The sequence below is a fragment of the Gymnodraco acuticeps genome, unplaced genomic scaffold (assembly GCF_902827175.1).
Source record: "Gymnodraco acuticeps unplaced genomic scaffold, fGymAcu1.1, whole genome shotgun sequence".
In the NCBI taxonomy this organism is placed as follows: Eukaryota; Metazoa; Chordata; class Actinopteri; order Perciformes; family Bathydraconidae; genus Gymnodraco; species Gymnodraco acuticeps.
In genome coordinates, this window is record NW_022989890.1 from 3,687,132 (window position 1) to 3,715,031 (window position 27,900).

Consider the following 27,900-nt stretch of genomic DNA (forward strand, 5'->3'; position numbering starts at 1 on the left):
ATAGCAGGACATATAGTGTTTATATACCGCGACTTCACGCTTCACCCATCTATTAACTAACGGTACTTGGTTTAATAAACCCAGAGAGTTGAGTAACATTAGCAGGTGTAGCTGATGCAGCATTCAAGGTCTTTCGTTTAAAGACGTAAACCCCATCATTGGTTGTGGTGCATGGAATATGATACACTACAACACAGACCTAAGATTATTATTATTGGTGTTTTATATGTATTTATTTATCCATTCAGTGGCTTATTGCCTGCCTTTGATTGTCATGGGACAATGCAATGACAACAGAGATGTAATGGATATTTTTAAACGTTTAATTAACTGCTACAATCAACCAACTAAACTGCATATTTAGCTAATGGATATCGCTGAATAACTGGTGATTGATATGAAAGGCAGACTAGGTTATTATATGACATTTAAGATACTGATGCACAAGTCAATTTAAAGTGTAAATATTCTTGCTTGGTTCACAATTTACATAATTTAAGATTCGTAGAAGTACAAATTGCATCAGTAAATTAGAAACCATTCAACACATTTTTGTTCATGCATATTTTATTCAAGAGTAAAAAAATGTGATTTCGTCCCATAGGGCATGCTTACAATGTGTGTATCATTTAGGAAGTCAAATGCCAAAACATATTTCCATAGGTAATAAAAAAATGTTGCAAGATAAAATCCATTATATTTGTTTGTTGAAATATGCATGTAGACCATACAAGAACCAGAAACAGAGGAAGGAAAATAACCATAAGCTAAATTGTAACAATAATAATATCAGCAGTAAATATAACCAGAGTACAATGTCTCCTGTTTAACGTAAGTGCGACACACGATTTTCTTTGAGTCCGATTCATTTACATTTGAAAACCATGCTATCATGCTTAGGCAGCCTGAAAGTTGCTTTTCACTGAGATTATATTCATTCACACTATTGAACATTTTCTGTACATCAGTACAACCAAAAAAAATAAAAATAAACACAAGGATTCAAACCTTAGAAGGGCATCTCTGCATACAATAAATCAATATAAAAATTAAAAGCAGTGGTAATAAATAACAGAATGAAAAAAATGAAACAATCCAAAGGAAGCCTATTTATAAAATGTATAAAACAAGACAAATCAAACTACAAATGTAAATAAAAAATAATTCAAGTTCACTATTTGAAACACAACTATCACAATTATAATCTCACATAACAATTAGGAACTTAATTGCATGCATTGATGCGTTCCGTACCATAGATGCTGTGTTTAAAATCACTTTTTGTCCATCCTTAATTCACATACCTTTATCATTAAATAGAAAGATGACATAGAAATTAGAAAATATATTAATGGATGAAAGGAAATTGTAGAAATTCATGTTGCACACTTTTTTGGGCTTCACAACTTTCGCCATTCTTTTATTTTGAAAGAACCAGAATGTTTCCTGTTTTAATTGTTTCTTTTCTCTTCCTTGATCAGTTATTTGGACATGGGAAAAGCTATTTTTATTTCAATCTCAAGTGTAGGTGTACCCATTCCCCCCCCCGTGCTGCACAGTTAAATTAGATTAGATAAGAAAAAGATAATTGAGAAATAAATGATATAACACATTTCGATGTGGGTGGATTGTTAACCAAAAGCCCTGTCTCTACTGCTAAATAGTCATGAAGGATGTACTTCTGACAACTTTAAATTCATCTAAGTTACATTTTAGTGAACAAAAAACTACATTTTGGTCAGGATACATTCTACAAATCCTTAAGATGCATTTTTCCAGATGGATCTAATTAGCTTATTCCAAATAACATGGGTTGTTATATGATCTTTAAACAAAGCATGAATGCATTCACAAATTTGTAGAATGTCCTTCTCACTCTGATATAGTACTTTATAGCTCTTAAGCATGAAATCTCATTGAATTGGCAGCACAGCAGAAAGTGCAATAACTCAAAGGGCGCTAACGTATACTTGATTCGGATGCACGTAATCTTTTACGTTCTCTTAGCAACAAGCAGGTGAGACATAATCAGGTAGTGTGTGACAGCAAGGTTTGCCCTAAAGTTCAAAATTAATTATTCCCCTTTCCTCTCTGTGGTCCAGAAACAGGTGTTAAAGCCACTTCGTTGTCATAGCAATGCAGAGATGAGAGAAAGGCTCCTTCAGTGGAGGATGCTCGAGTGTATACTTTCCAGAAGGTGTGTGAGGTATAGCTTGATCAAATGCCATGCTTCTCTCAGGAGAACTACTTTAATGGAGCGGAAGAAAACTATTTAAGGATGGTCTTGATAAAAATAAACCCTTTGAGATTCCCCCTATGGACGTAGATGAAATTGTATCCTTAAATGGGATAGTGTGCTCCTTTTTGGGGGCATTTCCAGAGCTTGGTGGAACTACTTTTTCCAAATGCTCCTTTCATCCCCTCCCTTTTCCCTCGTCCCCTCCAAGTGACTTCTTGCTAGGAGATGACTGATAATGAGGGAGGTGAGGAAAGGAGCAGTGCTGGATTTGATTGAAGTGTACACAAGGAGCAGTGGCTTTGTGAGTCTTCTTCCCCCTGCAGGATGACGGCGTCGTACTACAAGGTAAATCAATAAGTTTAGTTTCACTGGTAAGTTTGCACTGCAGGTTTTTAAAGAGGTTCACATTGATATTCTTTCTTTTATCTTTCCTTCTCACAAAGTGGTGTTAATACTAGCAAAACATGAATTTGTGAGTGATTCATAATAAACACTTTATGATACAGTAACATGATTTGTGTGGCATGGATACTGCAATTATGTCTTCTGCCAGGCTCTGTAATGAAGGAGCAGACGTTTGTCAGCACTCAGAACAACACAACCCTCAACAAGTCAGTCTTTAATTGAACTGAGAAAGGGAACAACAGGCAGAAACAACTTTCAACCGATCCGTTTTCAACCCAGCTGCAGCCTTGTGGCCTCCCTTACCCCTGCCCTCCGCTGAACCCCCCCTCCCCCAACTGTGCGATGACATACTGTCATAAAGGAAATGACCTTTTTCGCCCGTTTAAGTTTTGCTGCAGATTTTCATGTTCTGTCTGTAGGCCTGGTTTATTTCTATGTTCTGAGGCCTGAATTCCCCTTTTGGCAATGTCTTGCTGCACAGCGAACAGCAGCATTGTTCTGAGGCTCAGACAGCACATCACTGGATGTCGCTGTTGTCATCCGTGCCGTTTGCCTCTGACATATTCATCTTTCCCATGGAGTGACCCACGTGGTTCACCCCGTCCTTGCGAGGCGGCATGCGCTCGTTGATGCGGTCCAAGCCCTTGGCCTCCGCAAAGCTGGCGATCTTGTGCTGGGGGGAGAACCCACGGATAGCTAAAAATAAAAAAAAGGACACGTAAATGGATCAGAATCACCTTGTAATGTCTCAGAGCATTTCTATAATCTCTTGTCTTGTTAAACTGTAGATTTTCCCCAAGATATATCAAAGGCTTTTGGGATTTAACAGGCAATATAACCAAACAAAGACATAAAGTCAGTGAATCAATCGCAATTAAGAACAAAGAAGAATATTTCAATAATCATTTAGTGACTTTCTTTGTTTCTCTTTACCCAGTGTAGCAGTTTATGATATTCAGTTATCTTTGCAACTAACATTATTGATAAAGCAACCCACGGATAACAACAACATATATATGGATCAGAATCACCTTGTAATGTCTTGGAGCATTTTTTTTAAATCACGTCTTGTTAAACTGTATATTATCCCCGAGATATATCAAATGCTGTTGGGATTTAACAGGCAGTGAATCAATCGCAATTAAGAACAAAGAAGCATATTTCAATAGTGATTTTCTTTGTTTGTTTTTGTACCCAGTGTAGCATACTACCAGTTAATGATGTTCAGTTATCTCTGCAACTAACATTATTGATATAGCAAAGTAGAAGCGGCTGCATTTTTATTACTTTCCTCCGTTTGGGAAAAGCCTGAGAAAAAGTCTCCAAAACACATAAAAACAAAAATACACACAGTTTTACCTACCTTTGTGAAGAATACAATTCTCAACAGACAGTGTTTAAAAAAAGTCAACCCCCCTGCTAGTTCATACAAAAATGTGCATGTAAAAAGATAAAAATAAAGTGTGTTAGTACTGCAAATAGCTCTCTCGTACCGAAGCTTTTCAGTAGTGAGCAATGATTACCTCAGACATATCACGAGGAGCTGAGGCTTCAGGATGCATATTTCATGTTGATGCTGTTCTCTTTCTTGTTCTCGTGCATGCAACACTTTGTTTAGAACCAGATGGAGGCCATTTAGAAGCCAAACCAAAAAACAATGAAGTCTTGTATCATGCAAGCTCGTAAGCAGCACTTGACCTTGCAGTGTTTTCAATTTGTCGTGAAGTTGTCCTGTGAAATGTGGCTTGACGGAGTTATTGTTAATGTGTGGGATGTTGTGTGGGATGCTGTGTGCATGAGGTGTTTCTGGAGGAAGCCCTGACAGTATGTGGGTGGGAGATGGACCGCAGGTTTACCTTCTCCGTCCTCATCAGTCGTCTCCTCGATTGCTTCAATGGCTTCAATGGTGGCTGGGGGGGGGAGGAGGGGAGCAGGTTACTCCTGATTAAGCCATGCAAATGTAAAAAAAACGCAGCCCCAGCGAAGAAAGGCGGCTCATGTTAGGCCGGGTGACACATGTTAACTGGCATCCCAGCCAAACTCAGAGGAAGGCCATGCGTTAATACTGAGAGAATAGGTGTCAATCTCGGGTCAGATATGACATATAAAAAAAGATAGATCCATAGAGGAAGAGAAAGTGGGACAGATATATTGAGACGGAAATAATAGGTTGAGGTGAGACTCTAACAGATCTACTGGTTCTGGCTTTGAACCACATATTTCAGGACGATTTCACAACTGCAATAAGTGCTTGCTGTCAGTCCACCAGTAGTTTCAAACAGTAATGGATCCCACTAAGCTTTTTTGCCCATACACTATAATTGAGTTAGAGATAGCTAAACTTAAAATAAATACACACTTTAGACACAGAATCAAATGGTTCTTTGCGGTTTTTTGAGCAACCTAAAGAGAGACAGTGTATTTTTGTTAGAGTTGAAAGACCAAGCTACAACTCAAAAGTGAGTAAATAATAGACTTCATAAAGTAAAACATTTAAATGGGACTTTAATTGGATTTCAATGTTAAGCTAATTTGTAGGTTCATATTTGTATTTTGTGTCTCTAATGCTTTAATATTCAAAACCTCTTTTCACCCTCTGCCTGAAACCAGAGCCCAGTCTGCTCTGATTGGTGAGCTGGCTGGCTCGGTTGTGAATCAATCGCTTAGAGATGTCCCGCCCCTTATCATGTACAATGTGTTACGAAAAAGGCGAGTGTTCCATCGTGATGTCACTATGTAACAGAAGTAAACAAAGGAGTCCTATCGATGCATTTTAGGCAGGCTGTGGGGGGAGTGTTTTGGAGAGAAACTTTAAGATTGTAGCCTTTGCAGACCATTTACATGCACAAAAACCTATATAACACACTGAAGGAAAAGGAAAACCCCCAAAAGCATAGGATTTAAGCAGTAACTGTAACATTAGGTAAGCTGATGATAGGGGTGTATTGGTGTGAGTTCTGCCACCTACAGGTCAGAAAATTGCTAAATGCAGCTTCAGGGTTATGTGTTATTTTATGTTTAACAAGATAACCAAGGGGGGTAGGTTTGACATCATATTATAGGATCATTAATGTACTACTGTAGACACAAATATCAAAAAGCTGGATTGGTCAGATATCAGGTTTTTTCCTCACTAATTAAATGTGATCAGAGGCTTCACTAAGAGGCTGGAAAACAAAGCCTGCTAGCGGCTCTATATTTAAATCAGTGAAGGATGGAGAAAGAGAGACCAATGGCTGAGAATGGTGATGAAGAAATGAGAAAAAAGATGGAGTAAAGGGTAGAGAAGAGGCTTATGCTGAGCCGTGCACTCACCACTCTGCAGTGTCTGCTTGCCTCCAGAGAGAACCCCGCTTGGCAGCATGCCAGTGGGCGTCAGGCCTTTAAGCGTCAACACATTTTCACTCTCCTCTCTGCAGGAAACACAGAGGCAGGCAAACAGGTCACCAAACTCCCCTGAACCATGTTTCAAATGGAGAAACGACTTAATGCCCCCATTTTGACAACACACATGAACACAGCACAAAAACACCAGGAACATTTAAACACACAAACGTAAAGTCTACCTGAGAACTGAGAACATTTTGGCCATTTTCCCAATAGCACGGATCTTGTTTTTGATCACCTCCTTGCGTGCTGCAGCTGCATTGGCTGCAAAGAAATACATAAACATACTGTCGTTATATTCTTATTTTATACAATAGTCACTATAATAAGCCTCAATATATCCTTGAGAAACTTGTGTTCTATTAGACCTCAAATATATATTTCTTGATACATAGAATACTGTGTACGGTGCTGTGACTATAAGGCCTGCTATAGATTATATTATTATAACCTTTTTGTAATAAACATTGTCTTGGTCACACATCTTTGTAATTTCTGATGAAATACAAGCACCTATTTTAGTTCTCTGTCATTAACACATCAAGATAGGAGAATTTACTATTCATTGTAACAACATTGAATTTAAAAATAAAAACACATACAAATTGTAATAATTTAACGCCTGGTTTTCTACCATCCCTGTTGCAAAACAATCCAAACTAATTCGACACAAGAAAAGAAAACTCAAAATCCAGCTCAGGTGTGCTTCAATCAATCCAAAAATGCACTCATGTGAAATATAAAAAACATGACATTTTACCATCAAATATTTCCTCTTCCTCATTCATCATGAGTTCATCATCAGAGCAGATGCTCAGCACATTCACCAGCATTTCTGTGACTGGGGAGGAGAAAGAGTGCAGAACAGAGTCATGCATTAGATTAGTATGAAGTGTTGTATTGGAAACACTGACACATATCCAACAGCTTTTCTACAGAAACACCTACCTTTCTCTCCAACAAATGGCAGAGACCAGGTGAAGACATCCATGAAGTTGGGCAGCCAGTATGGATGGGGTGAGCAGTTGAACTGTCTGATGTTCATGACATTATTTTCATATTTCAGTACAGCAGCTGTTGAGAAAGCAGACCAAATGTACTTCATCCTGTCCTGTTAAAGGTCACCTATTATGCAAAATCCACTTCTTCATGTCTCTTCTACATCAACATGTGTCCCCTCTTCTTCATGTCTCTTCTACATCAACATGTGTCCCCTCTTCTTCATGTCTCTTCTACATCAACATGTGTCCCCTCTTCTTCATGTCTCTTCTACATCAACATGTGTCCCCTCTTCTTCATGTCTCTTCTACATCAACATGTGTCCCCTCTTCTTCATGTCTCTTCTACATCAACATGTGTCCCCTCTTCTTCACGTCTCTTCTACATCAACATGTGTCCCCTCTTCTTCATGTCTCTTCTACATCAACATGTGTCCCCTCTTCTTCATGTCTCTTCTACATCAACATGTGTCCCCTCTGTGTAAAGAGACTCTGAAAGTTTCAGGAACAAAGATTCTCTCTCTTTTTGTCCTGATCCATTTCTATAAAAACCTGTCTGAAAATGAGCTGATCAGATTTTGCCCACTTTGTGATGTCATAACGATTTTTTGGCTTGTGTAACCATTAGCCAATCACCAACCAAGGTACCCCCCCCCCTTATCACCTGAATCTCCTCCTAGAGCACCATTGTGTTCTTTTTAACCAAATATCTCTCAGAGGGGCGTGGGGAGGAATCAGCACTTTGGAAACAGGGCTGAAACAGAGGGGATTATGGGTAATGCTGCAATGATCTGTTTGGTATTTGGAGCCAAACACTTCAGAGACATGTTTTGTATATATCTGAGACCAATAATATATTGATGAAAAATAGTATAATAGGAGACTTTTAAAGAACTGTGACTATGATACTGAAATACATATTTATTAGAATCAAATGTGTGCACTGCGCAGGATATTTCCGATGCATGCCGTCATGCCAAATGCACAACAATGTCCTCTCGTTAAATGTATTCATGTTCAGTGATGTTAAATGTTTTTGTACACGCAGTACAGTTTGTGTGAGGATAAAAGCAGGGTACAAAATGAGACGTTCCACCACTAGATGGCCTAGCTGAGGCCAGGGAGGCTGACACTGTTACATCAAGAGGGATAAAGCCACATGGAGATAGTCAGCGATGCCGACAGTCCCTCCCACGCTCCCCATCTCCCATATCCCATAGCAACCAAGACACAGATCTGAGAACACAAACAAACGGGGGCTCCCTTGATGCAGTCTTCTGCCTGCTCACAAGCTAAATGCAGATACATGAACCCATACACTGCAGTTTGCGCTGGTGATTTTAAATGGGTGAAGCAGAGGACCCCATGGTAGTCATTTTGTCAGATGTGAGACGTGTTTTTCGTTAATTCATGTTCACATTATCATGAAATGTCAGCGATGCAGTGTGGCAGAGATACTGGGCTTGTGCCTCCTCTTTTTCACAAAATGCTTAGCGTTGTCATATTTAATGTGACAGTAAATTCACGTCTCAATGCCTGCCTGCCTACTTGGGAGTTTTCAACAGGAATATCATTATTAGCTGGAACGCTGTACAGTGAGGGCCAGCCTTACAAACGCTAAAATCTGTGTGAGACAGTGTTTGATGGTCGTTATGATAGTCAGACAATTTAGTTTTGTATTTTATTCTAATATAGTGCAACTATCACTAAACCTAATTTTCCCCTGGGGTTATTCAAGTATTTTTGATTGATTGAATCATTTTTGCATCTGAAATCATTCCACTGATCCATTTCCTACACTTCACTTGTGTTTCTTACTCTTTCTCATTTTTCTTTTCCTCTATATGTGTTTCAAACGTAGCTTTTCAGTCTTGTAGTTGCAGGATGTTGACACAGCTTGATGCAAGCGTTTATTAAAGAGTATTGTAGCTGCTTTAGTGTGCACACTGGGTTCATAGCGTTTCTGATCGAGCACGATGGAGAGAGTGACATTTGATGTGCAGATAGATGTTGGTGATGGAGAAGGAATTGGCAGTAAAACTTGTCAAGTGGTTATAAATGCAGCTTAAGTTTGGACCTGGTCTTGTTCAACATAGCTTTGTACCACTTAGATGTCTTTCTGGGATAAAACTAAGCAAGAATATGGTACAAATGCCAGAAACAGAACTGTACACAGACTTACCTTTGTTGTTATAAACATCCAGGTAGTTTGGTGCTGAGAAGATGGTGATGAGGGAGGGGAATCCAGTGGTCTGACTTTTACGGTACATCCGGTAGCTTCAAGGGGGGCAGGTGGAGGTACAGACAGAAAAAAGGCAGAACTTGTTCTTATATATGTAAAGAGGATTATATTGTGTTAATGTGGATATGTATGTTTTGAATGTAATAGTGTAGGGATAACATACCCTGCATCTTGTGCTTCATGTGCTCGGATGATCGATAATAGGTTATTGCTCTGTAGGAACTCGCATACAGCTGGATAACTGGAAAAGAGTAAAAGAAAATAGGTTGAGAAACGACACAAGTACACACCAATTAAATTAAGCACAACATCTTACCATAACTTGACAACATGTATTCCTATGACCCAACAGAAGTAGATAAGAGCTGCCTGTTTCACCTACAGATTCAGTCACCAGAAAATACAAAGAAGTATCATTCATTAATCATTAATGCATTAATGGAAGCCTCGCTGAGGATGATGCAACGGTGTGAAAAACCAATCCAACCTACCTGTTGCAGATAAAAATAAACTAACCCAGTACACGCAGGAGTCAGGGCTTCCTTCCTTCCAGATCTAATCTGGCAGGAAATGCTACTTGCGAGGTAGCCCAGGCTAACTGAGTGTGATGCTACACTCATTGAATAAAACATGTGCTACCTATATCTAACCTCTGCTCTGTTTCTGCAAAACACATGCTTAATGATTAATGATTATGTTGCCCTAGGACAACTTTTTGGGGGAATACAATCGTTTGCCCCTATATTCCTGCTGCTGCGGCGGCTAATATATCACAGCTAGCGCCATTTTGTCAACCAAAAAGATGCCCTTCAAGCCAATCCAGGTAAATATTTGCTGCTGCTGGCTATTTGTAAAGAAATGTCTTCCTTACTTATTTTCTTTTCAATAATTAATCGTCCAACATTATAATTGATGCAATGTATTTGTGTAATGGTGAAGTATGAATATAACCAATGTGATTATTGAGTGTCAAGGGCTATATTGTTTTTTTAAATTAATATTTCACCCTTTGTTTTTTTGGTTTTATTATGATTTTGATGCATTCATCTTTTCGGTTTTATAAAGTCTTCTATTGTGACATTCTGAATTGGGATTTGTATTTGGACTGGGAATGCTATCTCTTCACTGGATGCATGTCAAAGCCGTCCTCCATGTTTTTTTCCAGCCAAATGGACAATGAGCCGTCCCATGGAGAACGATGATTAAAACCACGTGAGTTGGAAAGTCACAGATCAGATATGGAGCAGATGTATGACCCTGAATGTGTCTCCAAATGAGATATTCAAATATAAGGCTTCACAGAAAACATCGGACCTGTGTCACACAGAAGGAACATGAAGTCAGAATTGGGACACTTCCAGCTGCAGAGTGAATGTAGTAGCCTTGCATTTAGCAGCTCTCACCACAGTTGTTATGTAATACCTCGAAGGTTGTGTTATGTCATTCAGAGACTGCATAGTCCCTTCAAACTGTGCCTCCTGGGTTACAGAAAAATATTTCAGATTAGTTTGATTAGCTCTTTTAGAATTTTAATTCCCTCAATTAAGCAAGACCTCAATCTGTCATCATTTTTAAAAGTCCTTTGTGACTCCTGCTGTATTTCAGATTTACAGTATATCTGACCACAGAAGAAAATATCCTTACATCCATCAGTCTTAAGTATCCTGTTTACAAATGCTATTGCTTGATTTGTGTTTAATCTAACTATCTTTGCTATTTTTCCTAGACACGTATTCTTTAATCACTTTGATAATGCTAATGAGGTCGAATAAACATGACAATGCTCACAATGGCTCTGCGAGGTGTCAAAATAGTGCTGAATAAAGAACTAATGAAGGCAACCCTCACAGATGCTCTGGGCGAAACCATCAGCCAAAAGCACTAAATGTAAAAAACTAATCAAACTGCATTCAAACCACCTAGAAGTAGTTGTTGCAAGCCTTTCACACACCAACAGTTGCCTAAATGATTTCAATGGGATGCATTTCAATTGGCATAATATGCTTGTTTGCAAGCTTTCTCACACGCAATTACAGATGTAAAAACGTTTGTATCGACTCAATCTGCTAATTACTGTCTGCAATGATGTACCTTCAATCTATTAGTTATGGCGCTTTTCCACTGCAGGGCCTCGCTCGGCTTAGTACGGTATGGCTATAGGCCTTGTTAGGCCTTGTTAGGCCAGGCTCACTTTATGCTGCGTTTCCATTACAGTTTAGGAACTGGGGTAGTAACTATAGTAACGCAGTGTAGGCGGAGCCGTGACGTCATCTTCAATGCGAAACACAAAACCAACATCAGCCGTTAGCTGTTAGCCCTCAGAGCTCACAGCTCCTCATATCTGTTCAGAAACTAGACAAAAGTTAAACAAGTACAAACCACAGACTGCCTGTGTCGTGGCGAATACAGTCGCTGGTTTATTTATGTCTGTATAGGCCGTTGTTGTGAGTGTGGACGGTCGGAGCATATATAACGTTAGCTTAGCCAAGCTCCATTCAGAAAACACGCATTTTAAAAGGGTTTTTCGCCTGCCGTCTGTCTGCAGACTTGTCAAAGCATTCATTCATGGTTTTTACTAACCGGTATCAGTATGTTGTTACTTTGGCATCATTTTGAAACCTGTATTACAATTAAATCACGGTCAACTATGTTCATTTTGTTGTAGCGATTCTCTCAATAGTTTAGCATACTCAGCCCAGTTGTTTGCCCGGAAAGAACCTCGATTTTGGAGAGCCAGAAAACTGAAAAACTACCCGCTAGCCGGAACTACGCCTAGTGGAAACGCAACCAAAAACGGCACGCTTAAACCACGCTGTAGTGGAAATGCGACATAAGACTCCATACTGAGTAATCCACTTTTAAAGACTGACATTGAAAGTCAGAGATACACTAAGTAACCTATTCAAATGGCCCTATTTGTGCAAGTGTGCTCAATTGAGCACATTTGCACAGTTCATATTTGTATCTTGTGTTTCTACTGTGTCATCTTTACCTGCTTTAATGTTCAAAAAGCTCTTTATTTTCCTCATACTGCCTGTGCTGCAGCATCTCTTTTCACCCTCTGTCTGAAACCAGAGCCCAGTCTGCTCTGATTGGTTAGCTGGCCGTCTCTGTTGTAATTGGCTAAACGCTTATGGATGTACCGCCTCTAAGCCTATCACGTACAATGTGTTGAAGCATTGACCAATAGAAGCGAGAGTGTAAGATGGTGATGTCATTGTTTTACAGAAGGAAACAAAGGAGTCCAATGGAGGCGTTTCAGGCAGAGGGGGAGGTGTGGACGAGGAGTGAATTTGGGATTTTAGCCTTTGCAGACCATTTACATGCACACAAAACCTACAAAACACACTACAGGAAAGGTACACATCAAAAAGCCTATTGTATTATGTATAAGGCTTCTTTAATAGTGTTGCAGTTATTCTATTACACGTCAAGCTGATAAAATCCCTTCACAATTCAGGTGGTTTGTTTTGTCTACAAATATAATATCAATCAATCTTAAAAGCTTAAAGACTTTCTTTCTTCATAAATGATCGACTAAAATGCTTAACTTTCCTCAGCATCAACCTGGGGTCAACAAATCGCTCCAACAGCAGGTCAGACCTGTATTAGCAGCATACAGAACATCCTCCCCCAGCAACAATCCTCTCTTCCGGCACTTTCTTACACTGCCATCCATGGACCCATCAACATTTCAGAAGTATTTAAAATATTTAACTGCTCAAAGGTTTGTGCTGGGAGAAAAACAAGGAGACTGCTGTGTCCCGAGCACCTGGCGAAACTGTGCCATCCTCACATCTAGGTCAGATGGCTAACATTCCCTTGGTGGCCAATATATAAATTACAAGAATAGCTGCGTTCCACACTAGCATGGATGTGCTGTAACTCTTTCCACTATAGCTGAGAGTCCACCCTAGAACATATTAAATGTTATATAGGTGTTTCTATGAAAAACACCTCGATAATGGCATTATTGTGAAATCTGCGTAGCCATTATTTGTCTTTCTTGTGTACAGAACTTTCGCAATTGTCATGTAATAACATGAAGATAAAGAACCCATCGTACAATATGCACTAATTTGATTTCTCTCCCGCTGCAACAGTATTTATTGATTATTGCGAGGGACCAGTACACACACACATTGCTTGTTGCGGCTCACATTTCTTCTTCCCTTTTGTGAAACACACAATTATGTGTCGTGAGCCTGTGAGTGAGAAGAAGCGAGAAATCTGACAAGTGAGTGCGAGCGAAGGAGACGGAGAGAGATGGAAGTGCTGCGAGTGTGAAACTGCAAAGTGTTTTCACTTTCCTTAAGAAAATCCATCTGTCAGGGTGGCGGTCATCACGTTTATTTCCCCTGATATAAGAAATGTTCATACCAATATTTCTAATCAGTGAGCTCAATCACATTTTTCTAAATACAATCACTGCACAATACATTTGTCTTGGTTAGTTGTTGCTTGTAGTAATATAGTTCTGACAAATTGTAAAGACATTTAACAAGTATTAAATAAACTAAAAGAGGCCTTATTATGCTTTTGGGGGGTTTCCATTTCCTGTAGTGTGTTATATACGTAGGTCTTTGTGCATGTTAATGGTCTGCAAAGGCTACAATCCCAAAGTTCCCTCCAGAGGGAGTTTCTCTCCCACACATCTTATGTGATAGGCTAAGAGGTGGGACATCTCTAAGCAGTTGACCAATCACAACAGAGCTGGCCAGCTAACCAATCAGAGCAGACTGGGCTCTGGTTTCAGACAGAGGGTGAAAATATAACATTATGAGGAGGTAGGCATTACAACTCGTCTGCTGTTATGCCTCCAGATGATATTAAAAAAGCGGGGAACATTTCCACTCTGATATTAGATAGTCAGTCTTCTACAAACATTTGCTAATATCATACTGTTTCTGCAATAAGTTACATCTATTTCAAACATTCCTTGTAGCTCTGAGGAGTAAGAAACTGCATTTCTACTTGTGGAAACTGTTCCGTATTGATTCCATGGGAAACATTTACATGCTGTCAAATAACTTCTACTTCTCAGATGGAGATTTTCTTGCATTTCCCCAAAGTCCTCGGGAGAATGTGGATCTCTGTGTAGTTGGCAAGAGTCATAATGATGGAGAGGTACGTTTGAGAAAGGCAGAACAAAGCCACAGGGAGATAGATGACTATTATAGAAGCATCCTCCACACAGTAATCCTCACTAAGCGCCTCTCTCACTGTGAATAGAGGGCTGACCGTTTAACAGCAGTGAAAAGGGAAGTTCAGACCCATCACCTGCTCCTTTCTCTTCTATATTAGATACTCTCCAAAGGTGCTTGTAAAGTAAAAGTGAGAAGGCGCCTGTGTGGAAATATATTGTGAAACAGAAACGTGGGCACTTAACAGAGGAACTATTTCATCTAATATCATCTGACGCAGATGTCACCTTCGACACATCTTTTGAATACACTGAACTACTCTGCTCTCACTGTCCAGACATTTCATTTCATTTCTTCATCGGAGGAATACATCTCCATGAAGGCTTCTCAATACTCTAATTTCCCCTCCTCGACTCAAACCTGTTAACCACAAGGCTATAAGATCCATTTACACACAGACACTATCTATAGCCTTTAAGGATATATTTACCATTTCATCAGTAAATAATTCCTTAATCGCAGTCTCATTCTTCTGTTATCTCCATTATGGGATGTTAAGAGTGTGTCTCTTATTTGTTTTGTTCTTTTTAGTTTTGTTCAGGAAGCAATACATGTTTGATGTCTATAAATATTTTACAATCTTAACATCTATTTTTGATATTAAGCGATGCAGTTGAGAAGCTTTTGTGTAACTCCTGTACTCAAATCTCCTGCAAGATTAAATGGGATCTCATCAAAATGGGTAATTCAGGTCGTCGACCTCTGAACGCCTGCTATTCCCTACTCTCATTTCCATCCTCCTCGCACCATAACGATTAGTAAATAAAGCAGAAGAGGTGTGAGGAAGAAATCACCTGCTTAATGATCAACCAACATCGTTTGCATGTTCTTCTTTAGCTATCCCTCTGAGGTAGGGTTTTTATTTTTGAAGGATTTTGAAGTTTGCAATTAATAAGATCTTCAACAAGCCATATGTGTCAAGCTAATGGAAGCAGAGACACTTGACATACTGGATTATAGTGCTTGCAATACAATTAGTCAAAAACCCAACGATTCAAACAATTGGTAACGTAGTAAAGTTGGATTTAAAAGCTTAGTCTCAAGTATCTAGGTATGGACATAATAATCCAGGAGGTGTGAATATGTTGCGGGGAAGAAGAACAGCTCACCTGTAGAAGTAGGAGCAGCCTCGCACTGTGTTGTGGCTGAAATATTCCTGGGTTTTCTCATTGCCAAAATCCTCCAGAGGATCCGCCCACAGCAGGTCACACATGGGCCCAAAAGCCGGCGGCTCCTTAAACCGGTCCAACTTAACATAAAGAAGCAGAGATGCAGCTTTGAAAAACTGATCATTTCTTTAAAAGAAATAGACGATAGTGCCGAGACGGTATGTTGTTACCTTTTTAATGTCATCTAAGGTGTGTATTTCAGGTGAGAGCCCACCGTGGACACACAGAAACTGTTGGTTCATGAGTGCAGCCAGGGGAAGGCAGTCGAACGCATCCATACACGAGTCGTACACCTGCTCTGAGTACTTGATTTTACCTGACAGAGGACACATGAAATCAATACAGCATGTTCTTTGTTCGTTCTTGTAAGACAGCTTTGACATTGGAAAATGCTGATGAATCTTCTTTTTTCAGAACTTATAATGGGTTATTATAGAAATATAGAAAATAAAAGAAGTTCTGTCTGGTTATACAGATTACATGTACACATACTAGACATTCATTTGTTTTCCAATTGTTGACTGACATCCCATCCCATGTTTTCATTTCATTTTTCCCCATTTGTTCCGTTCCTGCAACTTAAAGTATAACAATTGTTTACAAAACATTTCTCTATAAACACACCATACCCGAAAAGGAGCAGGGAGATTACAATAATCTTATATTACCTGCCCCTTTCTAAAATAATTCAAACAAATAGAAATAGATGGTCTGTCCTTCATATTTTCTTATTCACAGCCAATCATAACAGTATCGCAGGAAAATAAGAAAAACACAAAAACGTACAAAAAAATACTTATTTCCCGCTTGACAGTCAACGGAAAGGAACAAAACAAAAAAACAATAACATCACCACAACATTTTCTTTGTCGTCATGCTGAATTAACCTGACATTCAGACAGACATCACTTGCAATCTCTACCAGAAGTGCTCCAGGCTACACATGACATTAGCAATACACGGAGAGACACATATATAAACAATACAAATATATATATATATATACTGAGAGGTACTCACATTCTTGTTTGAAGGTGAAGTATTCTGTCAAATGTCTACATTCATGATTTCCACGAAGTAAAAATAGTGTCTTTGGATAGAGGATTTTCAGCGACCAGAGGTATAAAACACACTGCCAAAACAAATACATAAACTGAGTGTTAGGACAAGCTGAATACATTAAAGTCACAATATATGAAGCTTTGTATCCCCCATGTTAATGATAGTTTTACCTCAATACTGAAGTAGCCACGGTCCACGTAGTCCCCGAGGAACAGGTACCGTGTTGTGGCGGGGGATCCTCCCACTTCAAACAGCTTCATGAGATCAAAGAACTGCCCGTGGATGTCGCCACAGACTGGAAAAAAACCAAGAGACAGAAGATGTTACAGAATCAAAAGGACCTGATTGAATATTGAATGTGAGGGACAAAGATATACACACAATCATGTTCCGCGGTATCATTCGGTTATTTTAGTGAAACAATTACAGCAGCATCACTGCACCTTGAAGCTACTTGTAACCTCTTGTGGCTACGACTCACACATAGTCGTACACAGTTGTAAATGTATTTTCACAAGGATGTTTTTCCTTCCAAAAAAAGACCCTGGATGGTTGTAATGTCTGCATTTGCCAGAAGAGCAAGAGATCGAATATTCTGTATATCAATAATACAGTAAATATCTCTATAATTCATTTGATAAAGATGATATGTTGTGTTTGTTAGGATTGCTGTTTCCTCTATTAAGATATCAAAGCAGTAAACTTACAGTGAGCTGTATTAATAATGTACTTTGAAATATAGATGTTATGTAACCATAAACACCGCCATAAATAACAATAGCTGTGTAATACAGATGCTTGCTCAAGCATGTGTTGCAACTATGCGCATGCTACTTTATTTTTAGTCTGAATGCAACCCTTTCCCTATACACACTTCACAGCTCATTCCATTGAGAACATTAACAAAGTCACTATAACGAATAATGTTTGTTATTCGATGAGTCTCTGGCCCCTCTCTATAAGCTGAAACACGATGAACTTCACCTTTAACAGTCAACATAGCAGCAAAAGAGCATATTAAAACAATATGCATATTCCTCCAGCAAGAATATTTATTACATCCGCAATTACAGCACTGCTAATGTTAAAGAATCTGCAGAGGAATATAATGGTTTAAATCCCCCTGTCCTTAGGTCGTCTCCGGCTGAAAGACCTCTGCAGAGGAATGAGAAGCTCTGCCCTCAAAGAGGTAGAAAAAGCTCAAACCCCCAGGGGAGATACATACTTTTTTGTTGTTGCAGTGAACACTATGGCTCTGGAGTGCAAACCTACATCTCATTTCCTCACTGCCTTCAATTTTTCATTATCATCTTCCTCTGTCTCCTTCTCTCCTACTCATCCTCCATCTCCTCTCTGTCTCCCCTATCAGCTCCACAGTGGCCTTCGCCCACTCAAAGCTTAGAGCAACGTGAGTGGGAGACTGCTTGTGTGACTAAATCACACACACACACACACACACACACACACACACACACACACACACACACACACACACACACACACACACACACACACACACACACACACACACACACACACACACACACACACACACACACACACACACACACACACACACACACACACACACACACACACACACACACACACACACACACACACACACACACACACACACACCATAATATATCACTACACACACACGCAGCTGCAGAGACATGCAAACACAACTCAGGCTCACAAAGACATAAAACAGACCTCCACACTCACAAATGCCCGTACACAATACTTGGTTCATCATCCATTTTTCATTCTTAATACATAAAGCCTCCATTTTCCTGATGCCAGTCAAGATGAGGAGCCTTTAGACTTCTTTCTAAATCAATATGCACTTCATCCAATGTGCACTTCATCCATTTGTCACCTTTGTTTCAGATAAACACTGAACTTGCTTTCAAGAAAGACATTTAAGCTGTAATTATTTGCACATTTACTAGCACATATTTGTGGGAGATCTGATTGATGTGACCAAAATAAGAGAATAGTTTCCTGCAGTACGAATCGAATCTGCTTTTCATCTTCTTTGTGCTGCATTCAGGTTCCTTGTTTATTTGTGTACTACTAGAACAAACAGAAGCATTGTCAGTCTTCAGCCTTTTACTCCTCTCTACTACACTCTCAGAAAATAGCATCCTTAAAGGTAGGGTAGGTAAGAATGGAGAAACCAGCTCGAGTGTGCTAGAATTTGAAAATACACAACCGGAAACAAATCTGCCACTTCCTAACAGAGCCCCTCCTCCAACACACACGAACGAGCACATGACCAATGAGGGCACGAGATAAATGTGTGCACGAGATGGAAGGCTGACAGGCAGGTAGGCCATCCAGTTATTTTAGCCGGGCCGGCTCAAATGATTGGTCGTGCTTTTGACAGCACTACGGAGGAGGCTGTGGCTCAGTGGATAGTGTGATGGACTTCGAATCAGGGGATAGCAAGTTCGAGTCCCACTGCAGTCAGCATGTCGTTGTGTCCCTGGGCAAGACACTTCACCCCAAATTGCTCCTGTGGGGATTGCCCACAGTATTGAGTATGTACGTCGCTTTGGATAAAAGCGCCTAACATGTAATGTAATGTAACCACGGCTTCCACAGATGATATTTTTTTTAATGTATTTATTATCAAAGCATTTAATGTATTCATTGCTATCGGGATGTTAAGAGCATTCCATGGAATATAACAAAAAGTGTTTCTGAAGTGAATTACCTACCCCACCTTTAAATACATGATCATCATAGATTTGTAGAAATGTTGTCCAGGCATTAATGTCCACTTTAGGATAAATCGTTTTCATTTTGATCATCAAACCTTTACCTGCTACGTCTTTGATTAGTGCTAGTTGGTTAATGGTTAATGACTGTTAAACATCTTACCTGCATGTTAGCAATGTCAATATTTGTAAATGTAGATCACACAAATTGTATTTTTAAATTGCAATATTAGATTTTTTGACCACTTCACAACATGCTAAAAGAAAGCCACAGTCTGGCTAACTTGCGAGCAAACAATGACCTTCTTTCCTATTCAGTAGAGAAGAAGCAACATTAGCGTTTAATTGAAGCCTTGTCTCTAAACATCAGATACACCCAAGTCCCAAATGTACTTCTGGAAATTGTGTTTGTTTCAAAATATGTCCCAACTATGCAGACCTAGGCTATTTCAGTATCGAGGAAGCTGCTAGATGTTTCACTTTTTTCAAACTAGTTGCTCTTTGTCATTGCAATTCAAAAGGTTTCCCCAATGCTAACACTGTAACACTAAGGCCAAGAAGCTACTAAGAGATGGAGCAGTTTATTAAAGAGGTCATTTATTTTTGGGTTATGTGGTGACTATTTTTCACCTAAGCAATTCACATTGATCTACCTCTACTCTTTCGCTACCCATTTATATATATATGTCACTCTCTCCTCATTGATTTAAATCGAATGGAAAGAGAAGAGGTCGAGAGATCAGAAGTTCTAATTTAAAAATAAAACATGTATATACAAATTACAGCTTCCAACAAGGCCAGTGAGTTGAATCGCAACTCGCCAAAACAATTCAATCTAAAACATATAGACTATAGGAATGTATTGCAGGACTGACACTATAAAAATAAGCTAGTGAGTAGGTTTGGGCTATTGGAAAAAACTTAAAAAATTGCAGAAATGAGATTGGCCGCCGCTAATTCAAGAAGCGTGTTGTGTAAAATTGAACTAGTTATAACGCTTTTAACCAGAATGGGAGGCCTTACAACTGTAGCATGACAGGCCCTGGGTTAATAGAGAGGCGAAGTCCCGCCCATCTACTTCCGACCCATGGGACCTTATTTCGGAAAAAGTTTGTATTGAAGTCAATGGAGAGAGAGAGAGAGAGATTGTCTTTCGATCCCGTTTGAATTGTGCCACGAATTACACATATGATGTTTGTCAATCTTAAAAAATAATTTCCATGTCAAAAAAGTCACAGTTTGTCGTAAAACTGTTGAAAAATATGCAACTAGAAAGACTACAAATCCCAGAGTCCCGGTCCCGCATGCTGGCTCTTAGGAACCGACTAACTCCCCTTGTGTGTATGTACAGCTCTCAACATGCCCAGACTTTCCGCCTCATTCTGAAAGAAAGAAGTGAAATGTTTCAACGTGACGGCCATCTTGGTGTGTGGTGCGAGACGGGAGATGTAGTTCATTGAGCGGTTTCACACAAAAAAAGTGTTACTTCACAGTTTTACGACACATTTTTATTTTTTTTTACTTGCAAAATGATCTTTCAGATTGACAAACATCATATGTGTAATTCGTGGCACAATTCAAACGGGATCGAAAGATAATCTTTCTCTTGCCATTGACTTCAATGCATACTTTTTCCGAAATAAGGTCCCATGGAGCTCAACCGGAAAGGGAGGGACTTCGCCACTCTATATCTCTGAGAGGTTATTAAATACCTGTGACTGGTGCCTCGATGTCCAGTATAGTTTTCTCCTGACGCAGGATAGCGGCCCCTTCGCTGATGATTTTAAGCGCCACGGCCTCCTCCACGCGGCCCTCCTTGGTGAGGTGGGCCTTCAGGAGATCCACGCGAGGTTTCCCTTCGCAGTCGAACACTTCCTTCATTGTAAGGCGGTGGCTCAGGGGGAAGGGGACAGCTGAGGACAAAGCACAGGCACATGGTGACATTTAAACACAGGCGACATCACGGTTACTATGGCTACTGTACTAGACATCAAACACACAATATTCCTTTTTTTATTTGGCAATGTCTTGAGAGAATAGTGGCTTAAACCATTCATAAGATACACAAAATATATTATCATGCAGAAATCATATTTGAGAGGTGGGTCGGAGGTGCAAGGTAAAACATTTTATGTAAAGCCAATTTAATATACTGTTGGATGCCTTACATAAAATTAAACGGCAAGTATATCAGTCACTGGAATTTCTTCACACCCAGTCAGATCCCGACAGTTATTCCAGTACAGACGTGTGGTTACTTGCTAAGTATTTTTGAAGTGCTGGATAAAACTCAGCTAACTTCTAAGCAATCTATTCATCCAGTACTCTCAGTGGATTTCTGAAGCCTGTGGCTATTAAAATGCACCACTCACCTAGATAACAGACTGCCTGTGAAAGTGTGAAATCCAACCAAAGATCATTACTACAAACTAAGGTTATCTCTTAGATCTGGTGCTGATCTCAGTGTACTGGGACTACAAGCTTTCAGGTGCAACATATTAATCTACTGATCACCTACTAGTCTCACACAGAAAACTAAGTCTCTAAACAATTCAGATCAAAGGTGAATTAAGTCGGTTGACATCGTGTTGCAAAATTCATCATAAAAGACACACTCCTAGTCATTGTGTGAATAAAAACAGGAGCACCACTTCTGGACACTCGGGAAAACATACATGTTGAGTTTTAACATGAACTGGCTGAGTGTTCGGGGCTGAGGTGTGTGATTGCACCTGGCCTGGGCTTTAGCAATTAGTAACAGTACAAAAAGGCACAATAATACAATCAAAATGTGGATAATTGTACCTCAGCATAGTTTAAAAGGTTGCATCTACCTTAGTCACCGCATGTGTAATACTAGGACTTCCTACTAGATGTAAATATGACTTGATGATTATTGTGGATCCACTATAGCAGTTTCACTTTAACCTTCAGTGAGGTGTGTCAGGCCTTTCTGCTATTTGTGTCAATAATACCTGTCATAGCTGTGACAGAAGAGAGCTCAACATGTTCACAATTTGAGGAGCACAATTGGAGCAAAGAGGCTTTGTGAAAATAGATGCGTTTGACCTTAAGCTAGTTAAGGAGCACTTCAAAAACTGATCTCTCTTCAGAGGATGTCAACAACCATTTCATTGCCTAGAATCGTATTGTTTAGTATGTTGAGGTAAAAACTGGTTTGTGATTGCTAAATGAGATTTTCTGATGCACCATTTTAGATGAGATGTAGAAATAAGAAGTCCATTGTCCAAGCAAGAGTGAGTGTTTTTATTTCCAACAAATGCTTGTTCTGGTGCTGCTTTCAAGTCCTTAAGCTGAGCTAACATAGCTTAGCATAAAGACGGGAAAGGGGTGCCTCTAGTATCAACATAACCTACAAAAATAAAATAACAAGGGGCAGGTTTTATTATTTTTTTGTAGCCTTATAATTTCTTAATTATTGATCATTCTTGTTTAATCGTCTGATACTCTTTTGTCGTTAACTCTTTTGAGGCTATAGGTAGGATGTTGTGTTTTTTAGAATTGATAAACCAGTTGCATGCCGTCTATAGAAAAGGAATTTGTTGTTTAGACATAAGCACTTTGTGATTATCGTTAACTAGTGTATGCTTTTACATGTGAATGCACTTGTGATTGTAGCCTGAAGGTGGACTTTGATTCAATAGATCTATCATGTAATGTAATCATCTTCATCAACCAGCCTTTCCCCTTTGAAAATGCTACGCAGTAATGTTTACTCTGACCTACTTTTGACTTTTACTGAGTACATTTTCTTGTAAAATATTCTAGTACTCTACTCCATCCCTGCATATATGTACACATGACACAAGCCATCAGAAGCAATATATTCAGGAGTAAGAGTATGCTTGGCAGATTTGTGCATTGCAAACAGGGCCACTCAGCAGTGCCAAATGTGGAGAAGACAAAGGAAGAGTCTCAAAGCTCAAGCTTAAACCGAACATGATCGAAATGCTCTTTAATAATGAATGCTTGACTAGAGAAATCTCAAAGTCGTTGCTCCTGGGATAATGAGGCGGGCCTCAGCTATCTATTAAATTGGACACAAAACATTTCGCAGTGTGCAGTGTGTATCTGTGATAGTGATGTGTGCTTTGACACTTTACCAGCTAGTGCAAAATACCATACTCAGCACAGTCACCACTCAGGTTTCTGTTAGGTTAATAGATTGTGGGAAGCATAGCAGCATATCGATACAACTTTGCCAAATATGTCTCAAATGCAGTGATGAATTACATTCACAGACACATTTGTATGGGAAATGGATAAAGGGAAGTGAATGAGCCAATAAGCTTTAACAACACTGATTGAAAAGTACATGATAATAAAATGCAGAAACGTCACTTTTTGTAACACACAATACCAATTCAGTTTTAAAGCCTGGCATCTTGTTAACAGTAACATGGAATGAAATTGAACCAATGCATATGCTTTTAAAAAGGACATAACACGCTGCTTTTTTGAAGCAGAATGGAGTAAAAGATTACATCGACTTATAATAACAAAATGAAAAAATGCAATCAAACCCCTCGACAAATGATCTTTAACAATGAATTTTACAGACACACACATATGTAGAAGTCCACAGATATAGATGTGTGGTAAGATGAAATTAGATGAAAAGCTGACTTCTGCTCAGCACCAGAGCAGAACTATGAAATACGGTATGTTGCCGGGCAACAGCAGCAGCAGCTGACTGTTGGAGTACAGCCAGTGCTGCCACGGAAAACTGCAATTTGCATTGGAGGTTCATGGATGCTGTTGGAAATGCTCATGTGGTAGACGTCTGTCAAATGTTCCGATTATATTGAGGAGTGTAAACCTCTCTATGCGTTAAAAAACAGTTTCCTTAGAATAGTATCTCCATGCTGCATAAATAAAATAAATAATGCTTATAGTAGGTTTTTGCTGCTAATGAGCAACCCTAGGTTCAGGCAGGAAATACTGAATGGCTTCATCTGATTGGACCAACTCGACAGCGTGTACTTATAAGAGCTCTAATTAACATACAGTACACAGACCCAAGTGTCAAGCTTTCAACATTATGTTGCATTGCTTTTTTCCCAACAACACCCTACAGCTCTAACAGCTGGGATATGCTTTACTGTATGTGATGTTTGAAGACTTATGTATAGTACTATAGTATGTACTTATGTTCTGACTAATGTTAAATGAATATATAAAGGCAGATCGGTTCTGCCAAACCCACCTATTGCTCCATCATAACTATAAATAAACCATCAATATCAGCTCAACTGTTGTTGGAACCAATCGGCTATCTTGGCTAATTTTCTCCCGGTTCAATCCTTGCTACTGTGGGAATGTTTGAGCCTGTTGCAAGGCCTGTTGACATTATGTCTCGGTGCAGTGATTTTCACACTGTTGCGTAATTATTTATTTAGAAAAGTATTTTGAATACCTTCAAAGAATAAAGGAAACACATTCATGTACTGCATTTCGGAATACAGCGACTGACATGATCAAGGACCTTCTACTGTGCTATAATAAAGTAAGATAGTTCACAGGTATACTAGGCCTCATACCTAAAATAACTGACCTGAATATGCCTCTGTATGCCCACAGCGTGGTGGGTGACAGTACTGAAGAAAACAAACTGCACAGACCAGCAGTTATTGTATCTCTTTAGATATGTTGTGTCAGGTAAAAATATGTAAGAGGAAAGAAAGGAACGAGGAATTGTGGTTTAAGTTTGAGACATACTGGTAATAAAATAACTTCATGGCTTCAAAGCTCAGTAGTTTTCGTCATGCGCCACACATTACAACTGTAAGAACTGTCTGTCTCTACGCATCAATTCGCTATTGTCTTGATAGCTTCCTTTAATTACCAGAAGGATGCATTATTCAGTTTATTGCATCAAAGTTGTTTTCACTTTACTATTAGGATAGGAATGTGGACATAAGTGAAAAGTGATATTCATGTGTTGAAACGATTATCAATTTTGGACTGTAAAAAGGAAACCATCAATGTAGATTTTGAAGACATGGATGAAGCTATGGAGCCATCTGAGGAGATACAAATCAAACAAATGCATATGATAGTGTTTCAAACCTTGCACAAAACCCCCTAAATGTTACATGACCATGTTACAAAAGCAAAAGTCTGAGTCAGAAATCGTGGCTGCTTTGTTGATATACAACCTTTCTTTGACATATTTTTAGAGGCCTGGATGTCAGTTTATTTTTGCCAAAGATATAACAACAATACTTCCTTGGTTGTGAGATCCTGCTCAAAACAACACCTAATGATGCCATCTGAGACCAACTTTACAGACATTAGGACAAAGGACAGTGCATCATTTAGAAGACAATACAGTTCCTTATTTCACGGTTCAAACCGGTTAGTCGAAATACATATTTTTCCAATTGTAACAGCTTAAAAACATACTGGACAATGTATTGTGCCTGCAGTCATTGTCACAGATTAGTATCTAACAGTGCAGACTTCCCTGTGTTTCCACAACTCTGAAGCCTAAAGGACAAAGTTGTTAATGCTGACTGAGCTGCTCGGCCATTACAATAAGATACTGAATGTGAATATATTCAGGCTCAGTGCTGACTGTGAGCTGATCCATGCTCCAAATGAGTTATGGCACAACTGTGAGCACTTCATCATCCTCCATTGATCCTCAGTAAAAGAACATCCTTCTTTTCATCTACTGATGCGGCTTTTGGGGTTCCTTATGGACCTCTTCTCATGCAATTAAAACACGACTCACTCCCGGTAAAATATAGCCCCATTAATGTCAATTTCATGCACTCTTCCTCTTCCACTGGCCCTGCCAAAGCCTGTGAAATCCTGCTGCATCACTGCCACAGCTCCTACCACAAGCTCGGCAATTCAGCTGTTTTCCCCCCATCATGCCTACCAAAAGCCAAAATGCAGGCTACAGTGAAATCGTGACAGCAAAGATGACAAATTATAAATAAATGTGTGCAATAAAAAAAAAAAAAGATATCCATATTTTTCGCTGCATTGCTGCTTCTAAGCCCGATCTGCGCGGGGGCTGTGCAGCAAAGAAACGGATTGTTTATCAACATCAAAGCCCCAGCAGCCCACCATCACCGCGAACACAACCTGATGGCCGCATACACCATTAATGCACGACATGAAAAATAAAGGCCAAACATCAAGGGGAAAAAACCCGAGGACCTAAACAGTGGAGATGTTATGTAATATCTACAGCCATAAGCAAACGCAAAATGTAGGCTAACTTACATTTCACCATCCTATCGGTGGCGTTTAAGACGATGTCAGCGTTAGACATCTTCATGGGCAGTTGCTGTCTTCGAGGCTGAAGCGGGTTTTTCTCTCCCTCCTTTCGGGGTCTACTCTCGGTATTTGTTGTCGAAATGCGACTGGTGCTGTGGCATCACTTGGATGATGCGCCCCCTCCGTGCGTCGGTGCTGCGCCGGGTAGGACTGCTGCTCCCCAGGCAGGCAGGGATGGATGCTGGATGCTGGATGCTGTAGGAGCTGCTGCTGCTGTGCTAAGCTGTTAATGTGGGGGAGGATGCACGGAGAGAGCGGGACCAGAGAGAGAGTGAGCGAGAGAGAGAGAGATGTGCACTATCCCGACATGGCGGTGAAGGGAACTCCCACGCAAATGTTTCACGGGACTGCCTGATGCTGCCATCAGATGGAGGCTGAGACGGGGTTGCCCCCACGCACGCACGGTGCGCCATGTTTCTGTATTCTTCAAATTTCGGTACGCCCGAAAATGAGAGCGGATGGGCCTTGTTTTCCAACATGTGTCATTCATGATCACTACACGAGCTCGATATGGTTACAGGCGCGCAAACGTGCACGCAAACGTCACTGGCGTTTTTTGTTTGTTTTCAATGGTGGCAGGGACATTTCAGGTGGTGGCGACAAAACCATCAGGGTGTGCAAATTAAGGGACTCCAGCTGGCGATCCAGAGGCATTTTGACCTGCAACAATAACATTTGAGCTATTCTCGATTTATTTTTGCCTCAGATTAGCTATAAACACATGTTCTGAAGATCACACATAGCCAACGTCAAAATGGATGATAGCACAAACGTGACTGCTGTAGCCTAAAGGGCAGAAACGAAAGCTGGAATTGTTTTTATTTTATGTTATCATTTGTTGTTAAATATATGGAACGAATGGTGGTTTTAGTTAATAATATATAGATGTTGATGATGAATACAAATGTAAAGAAATATGATTCATCAAAAATGAGTGGCTAGTGGAATTTCACAAGTAGGCTAGCCTAATAGATATGTCATCCCATATGGACTGAAAGGAAAATAATTGACTTTCACTGAAAGCCTCCTGGAACACCATTTCCCATGAAAGGGTAATTAAATAGCATACAATATTTGTGGTCAAAACAGATGTAATTCACAGCTTACATTTTGAAATAATTCAAAATGCTTTTAGTGCATATTGATGTTTTCAG

The 27,900-nt window shown here is 39.7% G+C and overlaps 1 protein-coding gene across 2 annotated transcripts; it reads right to left on the reverse strand.

Moving 5' to 3' along the window:
• Positions 1-549: 549 nt before the first annotated feature.
• LOC117536359 (serine/threonine-protein phosphatase 2B catalytic subunit alpha isoform-like) lies at positions 550-27,108 on the reverse strand. Of its 2 annotated transcripts, XM_034201191.1 has the most exons (14): positions 26,693-27,102; positions 21,148-21,348; positions 16,877-17,001; positions 16,665-16,776; positions 15,815-15,960; positions 15,585-15,724; positions 9,435-9,512; positions 9,212-9,306; positions 6,980-7,105; positions 6,792-6,872; positions 6,211-6,295; positions 5,960-6,057; positions 4,501-4,554; positions 550-3,340 (listed from the first exon to the last, which is right to left on the reverse strand). In XM_034201191.1, the coding sequence occupies exons 1-14, from the start codon at positions 26,745-26,747 to the stop codon at positions 3,162-3,164; spliced, it is 1,575 nt and encodes a 524-aa protein (XP_034057082.1). In that variant the 5' UTR covers positions 26,748-27,102; the 3' UTR covers positions 550-3,161. The 2 variants fall into 2 exon arrangements, with proteins under 2 accessions (XP_034057082.1, XP_034057092.1); XM_034201201.1 differs by lacking the exon at positions 4,501-4,554 and having other exon boundaries at positions 26,693-27,108.
• Positions 27,109-27,900: the final 792 nt, after the last annotated feature.

What these genes read in the sequence shown, in the direction of transcription:
- LOC117536359 (XM_034201191.1), bottom strand. Translation starts at nt 26,747, where the DNA reads ATGAAGATGTCTAACGCTGACATCGTCTTAAACGCCACCGATAGGATG. An exon ending in CATCGAGGCACCAGTCACAG is followed by an intron (nt 17,002 to 21,147) that starts GTATTTAATAAC and finishes GTTTTTTTCCAG; the next exon opens with TCTGTGGCGACATCCACGGG. An exon ending in CATGAAGCACAAGATGCAGG is followed by an intron (nt 9,307 to 9,434) that starts GTATGTTATCCC and finishes CCCCCCTTGAAG; the next exon opens with CTACCGGATGTACCGTAAAA.